Raw genomic sequence first — 22,966 nt, forward strand, 5'->3', positions numbered from 1 at the left:
ATATATTTCATAAAATTCGAAATTATAATATTATTTAATTATTTTTAATTTTAAGTTATTCTAAAACACTGCTTTCAACTTTTTTTAATTAGGATTTTTTTTTAATGGAAAGAGAAATTGTTCTTATTTTTTTAAACCAAAATTTTCTACTACTTTATTCTTTTTCAGTTGGAAATAGATAAGATTAATATGTTGATCCAAACAAAAATTAATATGTGCGTCTACTTCTCTTAATACTGTATTTTAAAATTAATTATAGTATTTTTAGATTATTTTATTTAATTTGTATTTTCATCTTTGATTATTTGAGATTCATATATTACCGTGCTTATAATTTTCTATTGTTTTAAAGCCTCCTTGACGTAACAAACCAGCCATCGAATATGGGTGGATCCACAAGCCGGAAAAAAATGTAGGGCCCACTTAAGAAGGTGAGCCCATGGATTGAGGTGGATATGGGTTCACTAAGCAAAGTGACGGTTGAGGCATTACAGAGACAGATGCTATATCATGGTGTGTCAAAGACAATCCCATAAATACATTGGGGAATTTAACATTAGTTACTATCAAAAAATTTTTGTGACATTAGAAAAAAGCTTTTACTTTCATTGGTTGTCGGAACAAGTCATTTGAGATAGCAAAAAGACATGAACATGTTCTCTACATACAAGAGGAGGGCAGAGCCGAGGTTCTCTCTATAGTGTAGAAGGTTGGACACAAGGTTATCTCCCCAAGGGAGGAAGGTGGAGGGATTTGACGCAAGGTTATCTTCCCAAGTGAGGAAGGCGGAGCCAAGGTTGTCTCTATGGTGAAGGAGGTTGGACGCAAGGTTCTCTCCATAAGAGATGAGGACGGAGCCGAGGTTTTCTCCATGGTGGTCATACACTATTGTGATGATACATTATTGATTAGTATATTATGTAATATATTTTTCATTTGATATGTTTTGAGCTAACAATTTTAGTAATTAAAAAACTATGCAGAAGTCAAAGTAAAATAGTTGGCTTAATGTGTTCATATAGACATTTTCTAGGTGGGTGAATATATTTGTAACATATAATATATTTAGGTATAAAAAAAATATTTTTAATAGTAACATACATAAAAGATTTGTAAATGGATATAACTCAGTGTATTATAACAAAAATAAAATTTATAAATAACGTATAATAAATTTTAATATAATTTATAAAACTTTAAACCCGCACATCGGGCGGATCCTCATCTAGTATATATATGATCTATTTTATCTAAACTCGCTACACCTGTACATAACAGTTCGCATATATATGTGAACATTATATATGAATCTAAACTCGACATCCTAATATATATATATATGAATCTTTTATATATATATATATATATATATATATATGTCTAATCTAAACTCGCTACAATGTACATAAAAGTTCGCATATAAAACATTAATATTCTAAAATTAACACACTTCGTTGTTCGTTTCAGGTTTAACCGGTTCTTGGGTATAAATCAAGATTCGAACGGAAAACATATTAGATGTGATGAACCGGTTATGGTGCTCGGTTATTTCTGATTCAATCTACATGGTGAACCAAGTCCGGTTTACTATTAATTGATTAGCTTAACTATATAAACAAACTTTTGTATCATAAACAGATTAAGCTTTGTGTAATCTCTTTTGAGAGTTTGTTAATAAAGAGTTTGTTTCTTCTCCGATCTTTGTTTCTTCTTCAAATCTTCTCCAGTTAATCGGAGTTTGTTATGGTATCAGAGCTCTTTAATTGAGTTTCATTAAGCTTCCGCGTTATCTTCTTCGTTGATCGGAGATGAGTTTTCCGATTTGCTCTTGGATAGAGTTTCTACAAACTTTCACTATCGCGATTTGCGAATTATTCACCAGAATAATTTTTGCACTTATGATTCTTCTAATTTCTTTTAATTGACTTTGGGTGACGACGAATCTTGCTTTATTTCTTTTAATCGCGTCTCCTTCTTCTTTTGATCTTTTTCTATAATATTCATAAAATGGGATCTAATACGAATTCTACAGTTCCAGTGACACAACCTCTAGCTCCAGGATCATCTAATGGTGGTGAACAACATTATCCGGCTGATCAATATGATAATCTATATAATCTTCATAGTGCATATCATGATGGACTTGTTTTAGTCTCAGATCGATTGATCAATCCATCAAACTTTCATTCTTGGAGGCGATCGATGTGGATGGCTTTGAATGTTCGTAACAAACTGGGATTTATCACTAGTAAGATACCTAAACCGCTTGATGATCGTAGAGACTATGGTGCTTGGTCTAGATGTAACGACATGGTTTCAACTTGGTTGATGAATTTGGTTGATAAGAAGATAGGGCAGACTTTATTGTTTATACCTACAGCAGAAAGTATTTGGAAGAGTTTAGTATCTCGTTTTAAACAAGATGATGCTCCCCGTGTATTTGCTATAGAACAGAGATTAAGCAAGATAGAGCAAGGACCTATTATACGACTTTGATGACATTGTGGGAGGAGTATAAAAATTATGTGGATCTCCCTTTTTGTACTTGTCGTCGTTGTGACTGTGAAGCAGCTATCAAATGGGAGAAATTACAGCAGCGTAGTAGGGTGACCAAGTTTCTTATGGGTCTCAATGAGAGTTATGATCAGACTAGGAGGCACATACTTATTGATAACTCTTTAATTTACATGTTTTTAGCATCCTTTTTTGTCCATATTTTGCATTGTTTATACCCCTACCTTAGCATTTTTAGGTCATTAACTGTAAGAATTTGCATTTAGGCCATTTAGGGTGTTGTATTCTTGAATTTGCATACTATAGATGAAAACAGGTGCTTAGAACCTAAAATGGAGAGAAACAAGGTCAAATCCGATCATGTACCCGAAGGAGCTATTGAGCATGAAGAACAGTCTGAACCCCAACTCGATCGAGGAGGATCCAAGAGCAGGAAGAACAACCCGAAGACCTACCCGAGGAGTAACCCGACCTCATCCTTGTGCACCACATCGAGTAGACCCTCGGGCAGGACTGGGAAGCTAGGTCAAAGGGGTTTCCATATATAAACCCCCCATCTTCTTCCTCTCGCTCTAGCACGCCGCAGACCCTCAAACCAGAGAGCGAGAGCTTCTGAGAGAGATCTAGAGCGACTAAAACACTTTTCCACTTTTCTTAGGATTTATTTTACTTCTTTTTGCTATTCTTTTAGATTTCTACTATGTACTCTTTTATTATATACGATGCAATTTTCGTTTATCTATGCTTTTATATTTTCTGCAATGAATTCCGAGTAGTGAAGTAAAGTTTCTAGGGATAGGATAGACGATTTTGTGTTCTTGATCGGTTAGGGTGTCTTAGTTTTATTGTTTATGTTTTATAAATTCTCTTCTAGATTGGTGTTCTTAATGCTATCAACAAACCGAGAGGGTGAGATTAGATCTAGGGCATTTTACCACCGAGAGGTGTAGATGAAATGCTTGAATCAATCAATGCTAGAGATTTACCCACTTAGCCTAAGAGATTAGATGAGTAAGGGGTTTATTGACAATAATGAATCGGTTCATATTGCCTTCTTGGTCATGTTTCTCCAACGAGAGTTGGGTAGGGGAGTGATCAATGTTGATTGTTTCTATCACGAGAGTGTTCTAACAAGGTTTTAGAGATTCACTGTCTAGGGAATATTTGCTTGAGGCATGTAAGACATCTGTATCGGTCAGGAACACTTAGGAGTCGATTACCCCATCCATAGAAGCTTTCGCATTTTAATTGTTTGCATTTTTATTCCTTACTAGACCCCTTACCCAAACAGGTACACGATCACGTGCTTCGAGTATACCTTCGAGCTGTTCATACTCATCTTGCTTACTCGATCCCCCACCCGATCCTGTACTCGAATGCTTGCATCGAGTGCTTAGGTCGTGTGGTTTCTTGTTTATATTCTTTCTTTTATTATTTTAGGATTGTTACATAAAACCCCTTTTATTACTTGGCTTGACTTGCTTGCTTCTGATTGCATCCTATCTGCTAGCATAACAACCATTTGGTTTGATAATCCTTTGTACTACAACTGCATAGGGAATTGATACCCTAGGTGAAAATCCTGTTATCAATTTGGCGCCGTTGCCATTTGGTTGAATTTAATTTGATACGTTTAGGATTTCAACACTTGCAAGATCAAGTTCTATTATACATTTTGGTTAGGTACTGACTTGTTTGCTTTCATGTTTGTTTGTTTTGCATTTCAGGTACAACCCGAGCACCCACCCGACCCGTCACTTGATCACCTGGATCGGGTTGACCTTCGTGTACTCACTCGGTCACCTACTTGTGCATGCAAACACAATCCAAGGGTAACAAAAACTTGAGTCCTTTCATCGACAGACCAAGGTTACTCTGTACACAACAAGTTCAACAACCGCAACCAGCAACAGTTAAGGAGACAATGAACAATCCAAACGGTCCACCAGCTCCTCAAGCAAGGACCAACATAGGAGCAAGGGATGCACCATCTACTCATACTCAAAGGAATGGCATTGTGCCACCTGCTGTCCAAAACAACAATTTTGAGATCAAGAGTAGTCTCATCCAGATGATACACAACAACAAATTTCATGGATTGCTAATGGAGGACCCATTAGACCATCTGCATGAGTTTGATAGGCTCTATAGCCTAACCAAGATAAATGGAGTTAGTGAGGATGGATTCAAACTCCGGCTGTTCCCATTTGCTTTGGGAGACAAGGCCCATATCTGCAAGAAATCACTCCCCAAGGATCCATCACCACTTGGGAAGCGTGCAAGAAGGCGTTTCTAGCCAAATTCTTCTCTAACTCCAGAACTGCAAGGCTGCGAAATGACATCTCCAGCTTTATTCAGAAGAACATTGAGACGTTGATAACTTTCTAATTTACATGTTTTTAGCATCCGTTTTTGTCCATATTTTGCATTGTTCATACCTCTAACTTAGCATTTTTAGGTCATTAACTGTAGAAATTCACTTTTAGACCATTTAGGGTGTTGCATTTTTTGCATTTACATGTTTTGGATGAAAACAGGTGCTAAAGAGCCTAAAATGGGGAAAAACAAGGACAAACCCGAGCTTTTACCCGAAGGAGCCTTCGCGCTGGAAGAACAAGTCTGAACCCCAACACGATCGAGGAGGATCCTAGAGTAAGAAGAACACCCGATGATCTACCGAGGTGTAACCCGACCTCATCCTCGTGTACCCCATCGAGTAGACCATCGGGCAGGTCTGGGAAGCTAGGTCAAAGGGGTTTCCATATATAAACCCCTCCTCTCCTAACTCGCAAACGAGCACGCCGCAGAACCTCAAACCAGAGTGCGAGAGCTTCTGTGAGAGAACTCAGCAACTCAAACACTTTTTCTTTTGTTTTTACATTTTAATTCATAACTTTTTATCATTTTTTCTTAGATTTCTATCCTGTATTCTTTCTACTCTACTCTACCGATTATTATAATGCAATTTTCATTCTAATGTTGTTTTGTTTCTTGTTAATATGTCCGAGGAGTGTAGAAAAGTTTCTAGGGATGAGATAGATGATTTTGTGTTCTTGATCGGTTAGGATGCGTTAATTTGATTGTATGTGATTGATAGATTTCCTTCTAGGTTGGTGTTCTTAATACTGTCAACAGACCGAGCGGTTGAGATTAGATCTAAGGTGTTTTACCACCGAGAGGTGTAGATGAGATGCTTGAATCAACCAATGCTAGAGGTTTACTCACTTAGCCTAAGAGATTAGATGAGTAAGGGGTTTACTGACAATAATGAATCGGATTTTAATGCCTGCTTGGTCATGTTTCTCCAACGAGAGTTGGGTAGAGAAGTGATTCAAGGTCGATTGTTGCTACTGCGGGAGTGTGGTAACAAGATTTAGAGATTCATTGTCTAGGAAATATTTGCTTGAGACATGTAAGGCATCTATATTGGTCAAGAATGCTTAGGATTCGATTACCCCATCCTTAGAAGCTTTCGTATTTTAATTGCTTGCATTTTCCTTCATCACTCGATCCCTTACCCGATCAGGTACAAGATAACCTGCATCGAGTAATACCTCGAGTTGTTCATATCTCATTTGCATACTCGATCACCCCACCCGATCCAGTACTCGAATGCTTGCATCGAGTGATTAGGTCGTGTGGTTTCTTGTTTATATTATTTTAGTTTATTATTTTAGGATTGTTAGAACAAAACCCTTTTTGCTTGGCTGGACTTGTACTGTTCTGATCATATCCTTCCTGCTAGCAATTAACAACCATTTGGATTGATAACTCTTTGTACTACAAATGCATAGGGAATTGATACCCTAGGGAAACCTGACTATCAATTTGGCGCCGTTGCCATTGTTTGTGTTTATTTTGCTATGTTTAGGATTTCAGCACTAGCTAGATCAAGTTCTTTGGTTTATATTGGTTCGAAAACTAACTTGTTTGCTTTCGTTCTTGTCTGTTTCAAATCTCAGGTACAACCCGAGCACCCACCCGACCCGTCACTCGATCACCTGGATCGAGTTGACCCTCGTGTACACATTCGGACACCTACCTGTGCATGCAAACACGATCCAGAGGTAGCCAGAACCTGAGTCCTTTCATCGACAACATCGACAGACCAAGGCTACTCAGACAACAACAAGTTCAACCAGAACCAGCAATCATTCAGGAGACAATGAACAATCAGAACGGTGCACCAGCTCCTCAAGCAAGGACCAATATAGGAGCAGGGGATGCTCCATCTACTCACACTCAAAGGAATGGCATTGTGCCACCTGCTGTGCAGAATCAAGAGTAGTCTCATCCATATGATACAGAGTAATAAGTTTCATGGATTGCCAATGGAGGACCCATTGGATCATTTGGATGAATTTGATAGGCTCTGTAGCCTAACCAAGATAAATGGAGTTAGTGAAGATGGATTCAAACTCAGGCTTTTCCCGTTCTCTTTGGGAGACAAAGCACACATCTGGGAGAAATCACTCCCAAGGAGTCCATCACCACTTGGGAAGCATGCAAGAAGTCATTCTTGGCCAAATTCTTCTCCAACTCCAGAACCGCAAGGCAGCAAAATGACATTTTCGGCTTTGTTCAGAAGAACAATGAAATGTTCAGTGAAGCTTGGGAACGTTTCAAGGGATACACTACCCGATGTCCACATCATGGCTTCAATAATGCTTCATTACTGAGTACACTTTTCAGAGGAGTGGTCCCCAAGATACGGATGTTGCTGGACACCGCAAGTAATGGTAACTTCCTCAACAAGGATGTTGATGACGGTTGGGACCTAGTGGAGAATTTGGCTGAATCTGATGGGAATTACAATGAGGAGTACGATCACACTGTGCGATCTACAGGAGAGGAAGATGCCAAGTACAAGAGGGACATGAAAGCCCTCAATGACAAGCTTGATAAACTACTCAACCAGCAGCAGCATGTTCATGCAATATTAGAGGAAGAGCAGTTTCTACAACAAGATGGGGAGACTATACAGATCGAGGATGTTAACTACATCAACAACCAAGGAGGTTACAAAAAAGGGTACAACAACTACAAGCCGAATCCGAATCTGTCTTATCGGAACCCAAATGTTGCAAATCCTCAGGACCAAACTTACCCATCTGCAGTTCAAGGGAACCAGGTCCAACAGAAACCTTTTGTCAAGTACAATCAAGGATATGCACCTAAGCAGAAGTACTCTGGAAACTACAACCAACCATCTGGATTCTAACAACATCAAGGCCAGCAGAACCAATCACAGGAAGCTGAGTTACGCGGCCTACTTCAGCAAATGATTCATAATCAGGCTTCATCATCTATGGACATCGTAAACGGTTTGCAGAGATGAGCAACAAGATTGACTCAGGCTACAATGATTTGAATGCAAAGTACGAATCACTCAACACTAAGTTAGATACCTCGAAGGCCACCACAACAACCAACCAGCTCCGAAGGTTAACCAACTCCCAGGAAAGGCTGTTCAGAACCCTAAGGATTATGCCACTGCCCAAGCCATCTTCCTTGATGATGACTATGAGGATTACCTCCCTGGGGACAGTGATGATCAAGAAGGGGAGGATATAGATCACCCAATGATAAATGAGGCCAAGTACTATATATCCGAGTATGAACCCGAGCCTTCACCCGAGGAGACTGATCGAGTTGATGGTCGAGCACTGGTTTGAGAATCGCAAATCGACGAACCACCCGAAGCTGAACCCGATGACCTACCCGATGATGGTGATCAGATGATACATCGAGTAGATGTTAAAATAAGAGATCACCCTCAACTACATGTACCAAAGGAAAGGGAGCTAGAGGAAAGGTTCAATGCTGCACTTGACATTCAACTGGAGGCGCTTGCAGAGCGCATGGCCAAGCGCAAAGCTCCACCACCTAAGCTTTTGCCACCACACGAACTTCAGGAAGAAGTTGCCAAGGAAGCAGCTCGATTGGAGAATGAGGTTAAGGAAGCTGTCAAGGAGATTGGGTTTGAAATTCTCAGGAGTGGAGTGTGCTTAGATCCTGAGTTGCAAATTGAGGAAAAATTAGAAGATCCTGGCTCTTTTACTTTGCCATGCTCGATAGGACTTCGGATTTTCAAGAATTGCTTGTGCGACATTGGAGCTTCAGTTAGCATTATGCCGTTGTCAGTTGCCAACAAGATGGGATTCACCAGTTTTAAACCAAGTAATCTGTATTTCGTTCTGACTGATAGAACTGTGAGGCATCCGATTGGGATCCTGGAAAATCTGCCTCTCAGGATTGGAAGAGTGGAAGTCCCTACTGACTTTATGATCCTTGACATGGACAAGGAACCTGACGATCCACTTATCCTAGGAAGACCATTCTTGACAACAGTTGGTGCTGTGATCGAGGTAAAGCAAGGCAAGATCAGAATAGAACATGGTGAGCACTTCAAGATGTGACTTTGATTTGAAGAAGGGGATTAATAGGCCAACCATTGATGGGCAAGCTTTTTCCACTAAAGTCAAGCATCTTGAGGAGGTCAATACTACATTTGCCTTGGAAGCTGGACAAAACCTGGAGAATCAGTTGAACCAGCCTGCTATTGTGGAGAGGATTCCAGAACCTCCTCCACCTGGATCCCATGCTTAAGGAGCATGAAGAGTCAAGCTTAGTCACTTAAAACAAGCTCACTTGGGAGGAAGTCCCAAAGGTATCTTTTATTCTATTTTTAATTTTGATTTATTTTAATTTAATTTATTTTCTATTTTTTGCATGTTTATTTATTATAAAAAATGGAAAACTAAAGAGGAAACTGAGGAACCCGAGGGTCAATCCGACACCGTACTCGACGCGCCTGATCGTGTCCCTCCTCGGGTGGCGAGTGGAGTCCGAATTCTACAAGCCAAGCCCACTCTCGGTGAAGCCCACCAACCGAACCCTAGCTTATTTAAGGGTTTTGAAACCCTTCTCCCTCATTATCACCGATAAGTTGTCTCTCAACCCTAGAGTTTTTAGTTTCCATAGTTTCTATTCTTCCTCAATCTCAAACTTTTGTTCGATTTTCTTTGGGAACTAACCCTATTAACTTCAAGCTTAGCTTTTTCTTCTCAAGGATTCAACAATGGAGTCAAACACAAAAACCTACCAAAGGAAGGGAAGAAGATCAACCTCTGCCGCTGCTACAACCGGAGTTGATGCTGTCGAACCTCGAGAATCCCAAGGGAGAGGAAACATTCCACATTCCCAACCGCTGGCTGGACGTTTCGCTTCCCCAACCCGATGCTCAACCTGATCCGCCACCCGATCCGTTGCTCTAGTAACCGATCGAGTAGAACACCGAGTTCGCTCACCGAGTCCGATGGCGAGTGCTATTCGCCGATCTCCTCGATGTAGGGACCTGTCTACGTCCGAAAGAACCGTTACCGACCCCATGGAGGTCGATTCTAATGCTGGTGGAGAAGAGCAAGGGGAGATCCAAACCTCTCGATCAAGGAGAAGAGCTGCGGTTGCAAGAAGGAAGAGACCAGCTTCAGAGAAGGCTGAAAGAGTAGCTGAGAGAGAAGCTGAGGAAGAGGATCAAGACGCAGAGGAGGAGTACCGAGAAAGAGAAGAGGAGCAGAGAGAGAGAACACGCCAAGCCTCGCGGAGGCTGCAGCTCAATTGGTGGCAACTTGTCCTGTGGGAAGGTTATTAAAGGGTGAGGACCAGGGTTCGAGGAACGCCTGGCGCACCAATAACCTACTGGTGGATTGGGATATCCACAGTGATGGATTAGGATCGATGCCCTGCAGGACCATTTGGGGTCCGTTGGGGCAGCTAGCAGTGAGGCTAGTGGGCTAGCAGTGAGGCTAGTGGTGTCCACAGTATGGGTTGTCACAGATAGTCAGGTTGCATGGGGTGCCAGCGAGCATTGTGTCTGACAGGGATTCTAAGTTCACTTCGGTGTTCTGGAAGGCATTTCAGGCAGAGATGGGCACTAAGGTGCATATGAGTACAGCTTATCATCCTCAGACAGATGGACAGTCAGAGAGGACGATCCAGACGCTGGAGGATTTGCTGAGGATGTGTGTTTTGGATTGGGGTGGCCATTGGGCAGATCACCTGAACTTGGTAGAGTTTGCTTACAAAAACAGTTATTAGACGCGTATTAAGATGGCTCCTTATGAGGCTTTGTATGGGAGACCATGTCGTACACCGTTATGCTGGACTCAGGTGGGGGAGAGGAGCATGTTCGGGGCAGATTTTGTTCAGGAGACCTCAAAGAAGATTCGGGTTCTCAAGCTGAACATGAGGGACGCTCAGGATAGACAGAGGAGTTATGCTGATAGCAGGAGGAGAGATCTTGAGTTTCAGGTAGGAGACAGAGTGTACCTCAAGATGGCCATGTTGCAGGGTCCGAACAGGTCATTGTCAGAGACTAAGTTGAGTCCGAGATATATGGTTCCGTTCAGAGTGATTGAGCGGGTTGGAGCAAAGGCATATAGACTGGAGTTACCCGAGATTATGCGTGCATTCCATAAGGTTTTTCATGTCTCTATGTTGTGGAAGTATCGCCGTAAGGGTGAGCGGGTGTTTGCTAAGATTCCTGAGGATCTTCAGCCTAACATGACTTTGGAGGCGAGACCAGTGAGGGTTCTCGGGAGGAGAATCAAGGAACTTCGGAAGAAGAAGATTCCTTTGATGAGAGTCTTGTGGGACTGTGATGATGTTGAGGAGCACACTTGGGAGCCTGAGGCAAAAATGAAGGCAAGGTTTAAGAAGTGGTATGAGAAGCAAGCCGCGACTTGAACTTGTCTAGCTTGGTCCCATCTGTAATCCGTGCCTGGAGCGGGAATGGGGTATTCCAGTCCATCTCTCTTATTACTCGGTCGCTTTGGGTGGTTGGTTGTGCGACTCACTAACAAGATGAGGTGGTGCTCGGGGTACAAAGTTTCCGTGAGGCGGGGTTTTGGAGGAAAGTTTCCTGAAATAGAGGTTTCCAAAAGTGGAAAGTTTCCAAAGATGGAAAGTGCTAAATATGGAAAGTTTTACGGGAGTTAGAATTTGTCCATTTTAGCGGTGGAGAGCCTTGGAGGGGCTTGTGTGGCCTTAGTGGCGGACTTTTGAGTCAGTGTGCTCGTGTGTGGTGGTCTTTTAGACATTGTGTGGACTTTGTGGTGGGCTGTTTAGCCGTGTGTGGCCTTTGTGGCGGGCTGTTTAGCCATTTTGTGGCCTTTGTGGCGGGCTGTTTAGCCAATTGTGTGGCCTTTTTGGCGGGCTGTTTAGCCAGAGTGCCTGGTTACGCGGTCCTTCGGGACAGATGGTCTTTGTGACGGTCCTTCGGGATGAGTGGCCTTGGTGGTGGTCCTGTTTAGGACATTTGTTTTGCCTTGGTGGCGGTCCTGTTTAGGATATTTGTTTGGCCTTAGTGGCAGTCTTGTTTAGGATATTTGTTTGGCCTTGGTAGCGGTCCTCTTAAGGACATTTGTTTGGCCTTGGTGGCGGTCCTTGTGGCATGTATATGATCCTTGTGTGGTCATGAGGTATTCCAGTGAGGGGATATGTGGTTGGTAGGACATTGAGATGTTTTACGCAAGCCACGTGAAGGAAACCTGGATAGGGATAGGACTCAGACGTGTTCAGAATTGTTTGCTCGCGACTCTTGGAGGACTTAGGTTCTCCTAGTACTGCCATATTCAGAGACTTTGTGGCTTGGGAATATGGTTGGTATATCGACTTCGGATGACGATCCGAGAGCGCGCTGTAGGGTGGCAACCGGAGAGACGAGTTTGATTTTTCCTTATATATTATGGCATGCGGGCTTAGGCCCGATGAGGAGCCAACATTTGGCATGCAGACTTAGGTCTTATAAGGAGCCAATAAAAACTCAAAGTTTAAGCCTATGAGTAAAGGAAAGTCCAAAAGTCGAGAGCAAATAACACCTGGAGCGTGAGTCTATCGCCTGGAGGTGACCTTCTGTAGATTGGTCAGAGGAGTGTGGGCCGTGGAGACAGTTGCATTGGAGTCTTTGGCTGATGGTTGTTCGAGATTCGAGGACAAATCTAGATTGGTGGGGTAGAATTGTAACATCCATGAACCAAAATCCCGGTTTGGGGATTGCATCGGTCGATGCAGATGTTGCATCGGTCGATGCAGGTTCAAGTTTCTGCGTTTTGGGCAAAGGGGAAAGGAAAACCCTGAAATCGTTCTTTTGTCTCATTAGTCGTGGGTAGCCGATTTTGAGAGAAAGAAAAGAGAGAAAACTGTTCTTGAGCATTCTTGAGGATTTTGGGAGATTTGAGGCAGTTCATGTAGAGATCTGTATCTCGGATCGTTGTAGGAGCTTCCTTGGAGTGTGTTTGAGGTTCATTTTGGTCTTCGCAAAGGTAAGTGCAGGACCATGGCTAATCTAAGCTAGAGAACTCTCTAATTTGCTTGTTGTATGTTGTTAGACTTGTTAGATCGTTGTTCTGGACGTTAGGAAGCTTTCTTGTGGCTTGGGATCGAGTTTTGTGGTTGTAGGAACGAAGATCCGGCGAGAAGCTTTGGAGGAAAATGATGTTCGGCATTGCATTGGTCGATGCATCTTGTGCGTCGGTCGATGCAGATGCGAGGACGGCGCGTAAACTTTAGGGTTTTCGTGTTATGTCGAGCATGCGTCGGTCGATGCAATGGGAGCATCGGTCGATGCAAGTTAACCTTGCACCGGTCGACGCAGATCTTGCGTCGGTCGATGCAACCTCCATTTGGTGTCGGTCGATGCATGTTGGTGTCGGTCGATGCAGAGTCCTGATTTGTTTATTGTTGTTGTTGATGGTTAGAGATGACTCTATTGCTTGTGTGTATAGCCCAGTAGATGGGAGGATTGCCTTTCTGAGTGTTTATAAAATACTCATGCATTGCAATATGTGTTTGTGGTGCAGTTAAAGGCAAAGTCTGATCGTGGAATCAAGGCAATGAAGAGGAGGATGTTCTAGGGACTCGATTGGATGTTGTCTGGCATTGCTAGGTTGCTAGAGTTGAGTCATTAGAAACATTACTAGGTTGCTGGTTTCATGTTTCCTGTTATTTGAGTATTGGATATTGTTGATGTTATAATTATTGATTATGATATTGGTTATTATTGGATACTTATTGGTATTGTTATTCCGCTGGTGGTTGTAATTGTGGTTAGGTGGCTAGTGGGTGTGAGACTACTAGTTGTAGTTTATTGATTATATTATATTTATATATTATTATTACTTTTTTTTTTAAAAAGGTCGGTCCTTTCACTTTGATACCTTCAATATATTCTTTGTCATCATCTAACAACCCAAGAGTGTAACATGCTTCACGATGCATTTTGTGTACGATACCATTCACAGTTTTAATGTGATCAAAACTGGTAGGATCTCTGATGGAATTGAGGAGTATCCTCAAATGATATGCATCATCTATGGTCGGAGGCACGTAGTTAATTCTCCCTATAGCGAATGCTCTTGTTTTTCTCCTAAAAAATATTTCTCCTTTCCATCCCAAATAAACTTGGTTGGTATTTCTTCGTATAATAACTTTCTAGCTTCTTCATCACGCTTATTAAGTTCAAATAAAGCAAGAAACTGAGATTCATCAAGAGAGTCATGATCCATGACATTCTGTGCAGACTCACCTTCTCGGTAATAAATAGGTTGTTTGTCTTCCTCATGGAAAGTGAGTGGCACAACAGCGGTTTGCCTATAATGTATTTAGTAAGCTAAAATCCTCCATATAGTTTCACATGCAGATACATATCTGAAAAAGGGTTTAAAAAGCTGATATAGAATGAATAATATAAACAGAAATTGAAATTTTAAACAACAATTTATTTACCTGCCATCAAAGTAATCTTGTATTTCTTCTTTTGATGATGGAGTATTTTTATTTTGCAGATTCTTGTGACCTTCTTCATTAACTTTTTTTTTATTAGGTTCAACAGTGATACCAACTCGATCATTACCTTTGTGAACATACTTAAATAAGTACTTCACTGAACCTGTTTGGTTGCACCACTCCACATTAATATGAGCATGATATTTAAGCGACAAAGTCCGATTGTAAGGCACAACATATCGGTTATCACATTTGAAGCTATTCTTCTCGATAAAACGCCCATCCTTTCTTCTTCTATAAACTGGGTAACCTTCCTTGTCAATGCTGGTGGTATTAACATTATGTTTTAGGTAATGTTTTGAACAGCTACCTTCCTCCATGCAAGGAGGTGATAGGTTTGCACTACTACATGGACCATGAATCATACATTCTGATATTATATTGTAGAGTTCTGGATCTTTTTCCTTGTCTGGAATTTCAGCACAAATCAATTTGTCAATTTCGTCTGCAGTAGGGAACATGGATTTGGGATCAATCTATATGATAATATGAGCATGCGGAAGAGCCCTCTTTTGAAACTCTACTGTGTACATAGCTGCACAATAATAACCATATATATATATATGTATGTAATGTTATAAAAGAAAGAGAAATTGTCTTATTATTGAAAAATGAAGAAGGTAAATAATTTAAACCTGAAACTGTTTTCCCAAAAATATGTTTTCTTGTGATGTCATCCGTTAGATTCTCAAGCTTGAGCTTGAATGTTTTGCAAATGGTGTCTGGCCTATCTTCAGCCTTTAGCTTCCTCTCATTGACAAATCTTACAATTTCAGGCCATTTAGAATTGCATGTGAATGTAATAAAGAGGTCTGGAAACCCAAACTTCTTACATGTAGCCATTGCATGAAGGTAGCTCTGCCTCATATACCTTGGTCCCCCAATGAAAGAAGCGGGTAGCGTGAAAGAGTCTCCTTGATTTCTTAGGTTGTCGTCTCCAGCTTCTGCTGCTTTCCTCAAAACTTCCTTGTATGTCCTTCGAAGTTTCTTTTGGTTTTTTTCTTTAAATACCTGAACCTATTAGTTTCGATCATCGTATAAGCATCAACAATAAACTGTTGTAGTAATCGCTTTGATCTTAGAAGGGTGTGCTTCTCATTTTTCCTTTCTTGAAGCCTATACACAAAACACTGTCTCATACTTACATCCTTCTGTCTCTTTGTCTTTGATTCCTTAGTTTTTGTCTGTTTATTTGACTTCCTGCCTCTTGTTATCTTTGTCTTCTTAATACCAAGTCTGTAGCCATCTTCTCCTCTGGGAAACAGCAAAGAATACTGTACGGCTAGATATGCGACATGAAATTCATGAATTCTTAGTAATTTTCCGCTTCTTTTTTGAAGAACAATATCTCGTTTATCCATATTCACATCAATATCTCCGGGAATCAGTGCAGCAACTTCAGAGGCTGTAGGGATGTTGTATTCTCTACCATCAGTCTTGCGACTTGAGATAATCCTCATATGGAAGTTTGCTTCTTGTTTCTCCATATCAAACCTATCTCTAGCCATTCTAAAAGCTTGTACATGAGGATTAACGTCGTCAAGCAATTTAATGAAGCTTTCCACAAGGTCTGGCCTGAATTTTTTCTTCCCATCCTTATTCCATACACGGTCTTCTTTGCTGAAAATTTTTAAAAGTAGACATTAGTAAATCTCCTAATACAGATTATATACATAATCCAATTTAAAAAAAACTAAACTGTTTTTATTACCTCATAACATTAACTCTGTTTTCGACTTCATTTTGAGTGTCAACAATATAAAGTTGTTGAAACTTTGCATAATCACCACGCTTTGGTTTTAAAGATCCCATCAAATGATAGTTTTTCCCTTGCAAAGCAAACATTGATGGACCACGTCCTTTTTTAACAGACCGGTCTACCTTTCCACCCAGAGATGTAAATGAGAAAAGCATATTGTAAGGTCTAGTGTTCTCTTGAAAGTGACGTGACAAATCATCTTCATTTGTTAGTAGATTACATCTCTGGCGACTCTTTTAGCATAGGTAGAACAATTTTTACATGCATACAACATCCACTATAGACTGGGTTATTAGTCCTCCTTTTTCTGTCAATCCTCTCTCCATACCAAAATATTGCACCACAATGAGTACAACTATAATCATGATCACCATCATCTTCATATCCTGCCCATAAGTAATGTTTCCTCATTGACAACTCTTTTTGTTTATAAACGACTTTAAAAATATAAGAAAAAAATATTACCTGCCCAGAAATTAACTGTATTCTTTGTACTTAAAGTTGCCATTCCGAATACTTTTTTAAAACTTGCCTCAAACAGGGTGAGCATATCGTAACGTTGTTTAGCTGCATTAAAAGATGTCACTCGTGGTGTAAATTGATCAACAACATTTTCATCATCAGAAGCATATTCAGATGATGATGAATTGTCTTCTCCTTGACTACTACAGTAAAAAACTTGATCATCATATCCTTCTTCGTTATCTACAAAATAATAGTAGGGATATTTTTCATTAATAAATGCATACTAAATATCATAGTTATTTAAAAAAATATATATATTATACCGCTATCTGAGTCCAGCTGCTCATATTGTTGCTCTTCTTCTTCATCTAAATTTGTCATTTTGGAGACTTCAGAAACCTTTCTTCTGAAAATGTTGTTTTCTGATGCTTGAGTAGACAATCTCTCTGTGTATTATTGCGAAATTAAATTAAATAACTTAAACAACGTACTAAAGATATATAAGATAAGTTGGCAAACATTTAAAACCATAGAAGTATAAGTTAAGGTGTTAAACATAACCATACCTCTAGTTATAGTGCTATCTGTACTGAACTCATCCAGAGTCGAGTGTCTAATATTTTTTTCTGTTATATTAGTACAATTTGTAGGTGTAGGATTGAATCTTGTATTCTTTCCACGATTACTCGAGTAATTTGGCTGCACTTGATCTATAAGTTTTAAGTTAATATAAAAATATTGTAAAAATTAAGATAATTAAATATGTTAGATTAATATACCTGATAGAGTCGATGTTGCTCCTTTTCTCTTTGTTGAACTTGTAGCTCTTTCATTATATGAGTGACTAAAAGTGGGTTTTAAAATTTTGACTAAAAGTGGGTTTTAAAATTTTGTTTGCTGGACTTTTTTCGAGAGTGGCCTTATTTCCTGATATAAAGAAGTTATAAAATTACTTCTTGTAAATTAATAACATGACTAATAATATCACCAGACTAATAAGATGAATAATAATAAACATTTTCTTGAATTAACCTAATTACCATTAAAAATATGCAAGTTAATAGAATTATATTTAGAATAAAAGAAAAAGTAGTTTAGAAAATAAAGTGAAGAATACCAGAAATTGTGTTACTTGTATTTGGAGACGAAAGTTGATGAGAAGATGGCCGATTAGAAATATCATTTAGAACTCTACCAAAAACAGAATTAATATTGACTGAAGATTGTGGCATATTTGAAACAATAACTAGACTTTGGACTTGATTCCCCGTATAGAGTTTACGGATTTTTTGTTCTCATGGTTTGCCTTGAACATGATTTTTGTCGATATCTTTTCTCTTCTTCATCGTCAACGACAAAACAAAAGATAGAAACACCTAGTTCATGATTTTAATAAGTAGCTTTTTATGCGATGAAATGACCGACCCTTTTTTTTCTTTAATAATTAATAATAATAAATATATATTAATAACTACAACTAGTGGTCCCATATCCACTAGCCACCTAACCACATTCACAATCAACAGCGGAAATAACAACCAATCAATATCCAATAAACCAATAACCAATAATCAATAAAATAATATCCATTATTGATTCCAATCTCAATCTAATGATCCAAACAGCATAAATCAATTAACCAGCAATCCTAGACAATGTTCTAAGACTCCACTCTAGCAACCTAACAATGCCAGATAAACAATCAATCGAGTCCCTAGAACATCCTCCTCTTCATTGCCTTTGATTCCACGATCACACTTTACCTTTACCTGCACACCACAAATAACAATTGAGATGCGTAAGTATTATCATAAATACTTAGTGAGGCCATCCTCCCATCTACTAGGTTATACACACAAGAATTTGAGACCCTCACGTTCAAGCAACAAGTAAACACACAACAATACATCCAACCAGGAAAACGAGTCACGGAATTAAACAAGTGTCGACCGATGCTACATAGGTGCCGATCGATGCCTCAAGACCTGGTGCCGATCGATGCCCACGTCATGGTGCCGATCGATGCCTCACGAAAAGGGTGTCGACCGATGCCACGAGGTGTCGATCGATGCTCCACTGCAACCACGAACTGCACGACGCGAAATCACGAACCTCCGTCTCAATACAACTCGAAACCGCCTCACATTCACCCAAACACCTCGGAAACCTATAAGAAACATGAAAACAACAAACCCAAGCAACCAAACACCACAAGCAACAAGCAAATCACTCAAACACAAGAGATCCCATGCTTAGATCAACCATAGTCAAGCACTCACCTCAAATACAGGAAGATTCAAGCCAAGAGCAACGAATCCCTCACTCCCATCCTTCTTCTTCACAAACAACACTGGCGCACCCCACGGTGATACACTAGGACGGATGAATCCCTTACTCAATAAATCCTCTAGCTGCTTCTTCAGCTCTGCCATCTCTGCTGGAGCCATCCTGTAAGGAGCCTTGGATAACGGCATCGTCCCCGGTTCCAGTTCAATGGTAAAAGGATCCGACCGAGATGGTGGTAATCCCTGCAAAGACTGAAATACATCCTCAAACTCCTCCACTGACGGAATACCGCTAACCGTAGACTTCCCCACTGACTCTGGCATAGATATAGTAACCAGATAAGCCTCACGGCCCTTTTTGATCATCTTCCCAGCCTGAATGGCTGAGATCACGAGACTCCCCGAAGTTGGTCCAATACCCTGAAAAACCAACTTCCTTCCTGAACGCTCAAACTCCACTCTACCCCGATGGCAATCCAAATGCACCCTATGCCGATGCAACCAATCCATCCCGAGAATAACATCATATAGCTCTACTAGACTGATAAGCAAATCCGCGGGCCACGACTCCCCTCCGATCTGAATATCAATTCCTCTAGCTCGTCCAATCACTCTCAGGTATTCATCTCCCGCAACCCTGACAACTCCTGCACGCTCTCCAGGATCCCCGCTGATCCCCGCACACTCCGCACACTCTGGAGTAATGAAGCTATGAGAAGCTCCAGAATCAAACATAACATGGGACTTAAACCCGCCCACCAACAAGGTCCCTACACAAACCTCATGTGTTGAGAACCTAACACTTTATCACAGGAAACATATACAATCTGAACCTACTAAAATTCACAAAGTTTAAGTACCAGAAATTATACCTGTGATCGCCCTGGCACTGGTTCCACCAGTCTCTACAGTCGTGTAAGCACGTGGCGCCTGCTCAATCCGTGCCACCTGCTGACCTCCAGGCTGCACCTGCTGAAACGCTGCCACTGCTGCCCGCTGCAACTTGGGACAAAAAGGCCTCATGTGCCCTGTCTCCCTACAATGATAACATATCCGAGGCCCTGTCGTCGGAGCACTCCTCTTGGGACAACTAGCAACCTTGTGATCCTTGCTCCCACAACCGAAGCAACTCGCACCACTCGGCTTCTGCGTAGTCTCCCACCTCCTCTTGGTTCCCTGAGCATGCCTACCGCCCATGCTAGAACCACCCTGCTGCTGAACCTTACTAGGCTGAACTGCTGGAGCTACCGGCACTAACTGTGCCCGGATATCCTCCTCAATCTCTACTGCAGTCTCAACTAGCTCTGCACGCGTAGCATAACTCTGCCCTCTACAGTGAACTCTCAACTCATCACGTAGAGCCCTCAAAAACCTCCTGATCTGAGCCTCCTCAGACTCCAAAGCCCGACCCCCATATCAAAGAAGTCGACTGAACTCCAAGTCCAGCTCCCGCACTGACCGTGTCCGCTGAGACAACTGAAGGAACTGCACCTCCAACCGATCCAATGCCTCTCTATGAAAATACTTGCGGTTGAACTCCAAGACGAAGTCAGCCCAAGTCATCTCCCGCTGCACTCTCCTAGCAGCCACTGATCTCCACCACAACTCAGCATCACCACTCAAATAGTAGACCCCTATGTCCACCCAAAACTCCTCAAGACATCTCAGAGTATGGAAGTTACGTTCCACACTCGTCCTCCACGCATCCGCAACAGTAGGATCTGTACCACCCGAAAACCTCTCAGTGAACAGACCCTTCATCTCCTTGAGCATAGACAAATAACGTCCATCCGCTCCCACATCCGCAACCACTGGCTGCCGCTCCTCCGCCACCACTGGTGAACTACCTGAGCCTGAGCCGGTACCACTGGTGGTAACCGGGCTAACACCTCTGCTAGCATAGCCGCAACGTTAGTACCAGGGACTCCGTCCGCTGGGACTCCCGCACCCGGGACCCTAGCATCACCGGCCAATGGGGCATCAACACCGCCCCCTCCTGCCACACTCACGGAATCCCCCAGAACATCGTGCGACTCGCCAACACCCTCAGCTGTCACACTCTGGTCCTCGGTCTCACTAACCACTGGGACTCTGCCCCTACCATGACCACGTCCGCGTCCACGACCACGTCTGTGTCCACGACCTCGACCAGCCACAGCATCCTCTCTAACCATCTGTACTACCATGAACAGAAGGCTAAGCAAACAATTTCCAATACAACACAAAAACATAAACTCACCGTGGAATCACACAGCCGGCTCGAAGAGGATGTTCTAGGACTCCATGCCACACACAATTGACTAACTCACATAATCAATCAAGACATGCAATCCCAAACATCACAACAGAAACCTAGTGAACCCAAACCTAGAACCGTAAGGGCTCTGATACCAAAATGAAACGACCGACCCTTTTTTTTTTTTTACTAATTAATAATAATAAATATATATTAATAACTACAACTAGTGGTCCCATACCCACTAGCCACCTAACCACATTCACAATCAACAGCGGAAATAACAACCAATAAATATCCAATAAACCAATAACCAATAATCAGTAAAATAATATCCAGTATTGATTCCAATCTCAATCTAATGATCCAAACAGCATAAATCAATTAACCAGCAATCCTAGACAATGTTCTAAGACTCCACTCTAGCAACCTAACAATGCCAGATAAACAATCAATCGAGTCCCTATAACATCCTCCTCTTCATTGCCTTTGATTCCACGATCACACTTTGCCTTTACCTGCACACCACAAACAACAATTGAGATGCGTAAGTATTATCATAAATACTTAGTGAGGCCATCCTCCCATCTACTAGGTTATACACACAAGAATTTGAGACCCTCACGTTCAAGCAACAAGTAAACACACAACAATACATCAAACCAAGAAAACGAGTCACGGAATTAAACAAGTGTCGACCGATGCTACATAGGTGCCGATCGATGCCTCAAGACCTGGTGCCGATCGATGCCCACGTCATGGTGCCGATCGATGCCTCACGAAAAGGGTGTCGACCGATGCCACGAGGTGTCGATCGATGCTCCACTGCAACCACGAACTGCACGACGCGAAATCACGAACCTCCGTCTCAATACAACTCGAAACCGCCTCACATTCACCCAAACACCTCGGAAACCTATAAGAAACATGAAAACAACAAACCCAAGCAACCAAACACCACAAGCAACAAGCAAATCACTCAAACACAAGAGATCCCATGCTTAGATCAACCATAGTCAAGCACTCACCTCAAATACAGGAAGATTAAGGCCAAGAGCAACGAATCCCTCACTCCCATCCTTCTTCTTCACAAACAACACTGGCGCTCCCCACGGTGATACACTAGGACGGATGAATCCCTTACTCAATAAATCCTCTAGCTGCTTCTTCAGCTCTGCCATCTCTGCTGGAGCCATCCTGTAAGGAGCCTTGGATAACGACATCGTCCCCGGTTCCAGTTCAATGGTAAAAGGATCCGACCGAGATGGTGGTAATCCCTGCAAAGACTGAAATACATCCTCAAACTCCTCCACTACCGGAATACCGCTAACAGTAGACTTCCCCACTGACTCTGGCATAGATATAGTAACCAGATAAGCCTCACGGCCCTTTTTGATCATCTTCCCAGCCTGAATGGCTGAGATCACGAGACTCCCCGAAGTTGGTCCAATACCCTGAAAAACCAACTTCCTTCCTGAACGCTCAAACTCCAATTTACCCCGACGGCAATCCAAATACACCCTATGCCGATGCAACCAATCCATCCTGAGAATAACATCATATAGCTCTACTAGACTGATAAGCAAATCCGCGGGCCACGACTCCCCTCCGATCTGAATATCAATTCCTCTAGCTCGTCCAATCACTCTCAGGAATTCACCTCCCGCAACCCTGACAACTCCTGCACGCTCTCCAAGATCCCCGCTGATCCCCGCACACTCCGCACACTCTGGAGTAATGAAGCTATGAGAAGCTCCAGAATCAAACATAACATGGGACTTAAACCCGTCCACCAACAAGGTCCCTACACAAACCTCATGTGTTGAGAACCTAACACTTTATCACAGGAAACATATACAA

At 41.7% G+C, this 22,966-nt stretch overlaps 2 protein-coding genes and 1 non-coding gene across 3 annotated transcripts; 1 reads left to right on the forward strand and 2 right to left on the reverse strand.

Annotated features, from left to right (window-relative positions):
* The first annotated feature begins 2,007 nt into the window (after positions 1-2,007).
* LOC147948236 (uncharacterized) lies at positions 2,008-2,496 on the forward strand. The gene has a single exon (XM_087465900.1). The coding sequence runs from the start codon at positions 2,008-2,010 to the stop codon at positions 2,494-2,496; it is 489 nt and encodes a 162-aa protein (XP_087322026.1).
* Positions 2,497-7,066: 4,570 nt separating this feature from the next.
* On the reverse strand, positions 7,067-7,173 carry LOC147948237 (small nucleolar RNA R71). Its single transcript, XR_015586107.1, has one exon. It is a non-coding gene; the product is annotated as a small nucleolar RNA R71 (small nucleolar RNA).
* Positions 7,174-13,916: 6,743 nt separating this feature from the next.
* On the reverse strand, positions 13,917-22,184 carry LOC147948238 (uncharacterized). The gene is made up of 11 exons (XM_087465904.1): positions 22,135-22,184; positions 21,946-22,022; positions 17,152-17,295; positions 16,909-17,031; positions 16,586-16,825; positions 16,382-16,506; positions 16,073-16,242; positions 15,507-15,981; positions 14,997-15,378; positions 14,302-14,806; positions 13,917-14,166 (listed from the first exon to the last, which is right to left on the reverse strand). Exons 1-11 carry the CDS (start codon positions 22,182-22,184, stop codon positions 13,917-13,919), a joined length of 2,541 nt encoding a protein of 846 aa, XP_087322030.1.
* Positions 22,185-22,966: the final 782 nt, after the last annotated feature.

The sequence above is a fragment of the Camelina sativa genome, chromosome 2, assembly GCF_030686135.1.
Source record: "Camelina sativa cultivar CO46 ecotype springtype chromosome 2, ASM3068613v1".
Taxonomy (NCBI): domain Eukaryota; kingdom Viridiplantae; phylum Streptophyta; class Magnoliopsida; order Brassicales; family Brassicaceae; genus Camelina; species Camelina sativa.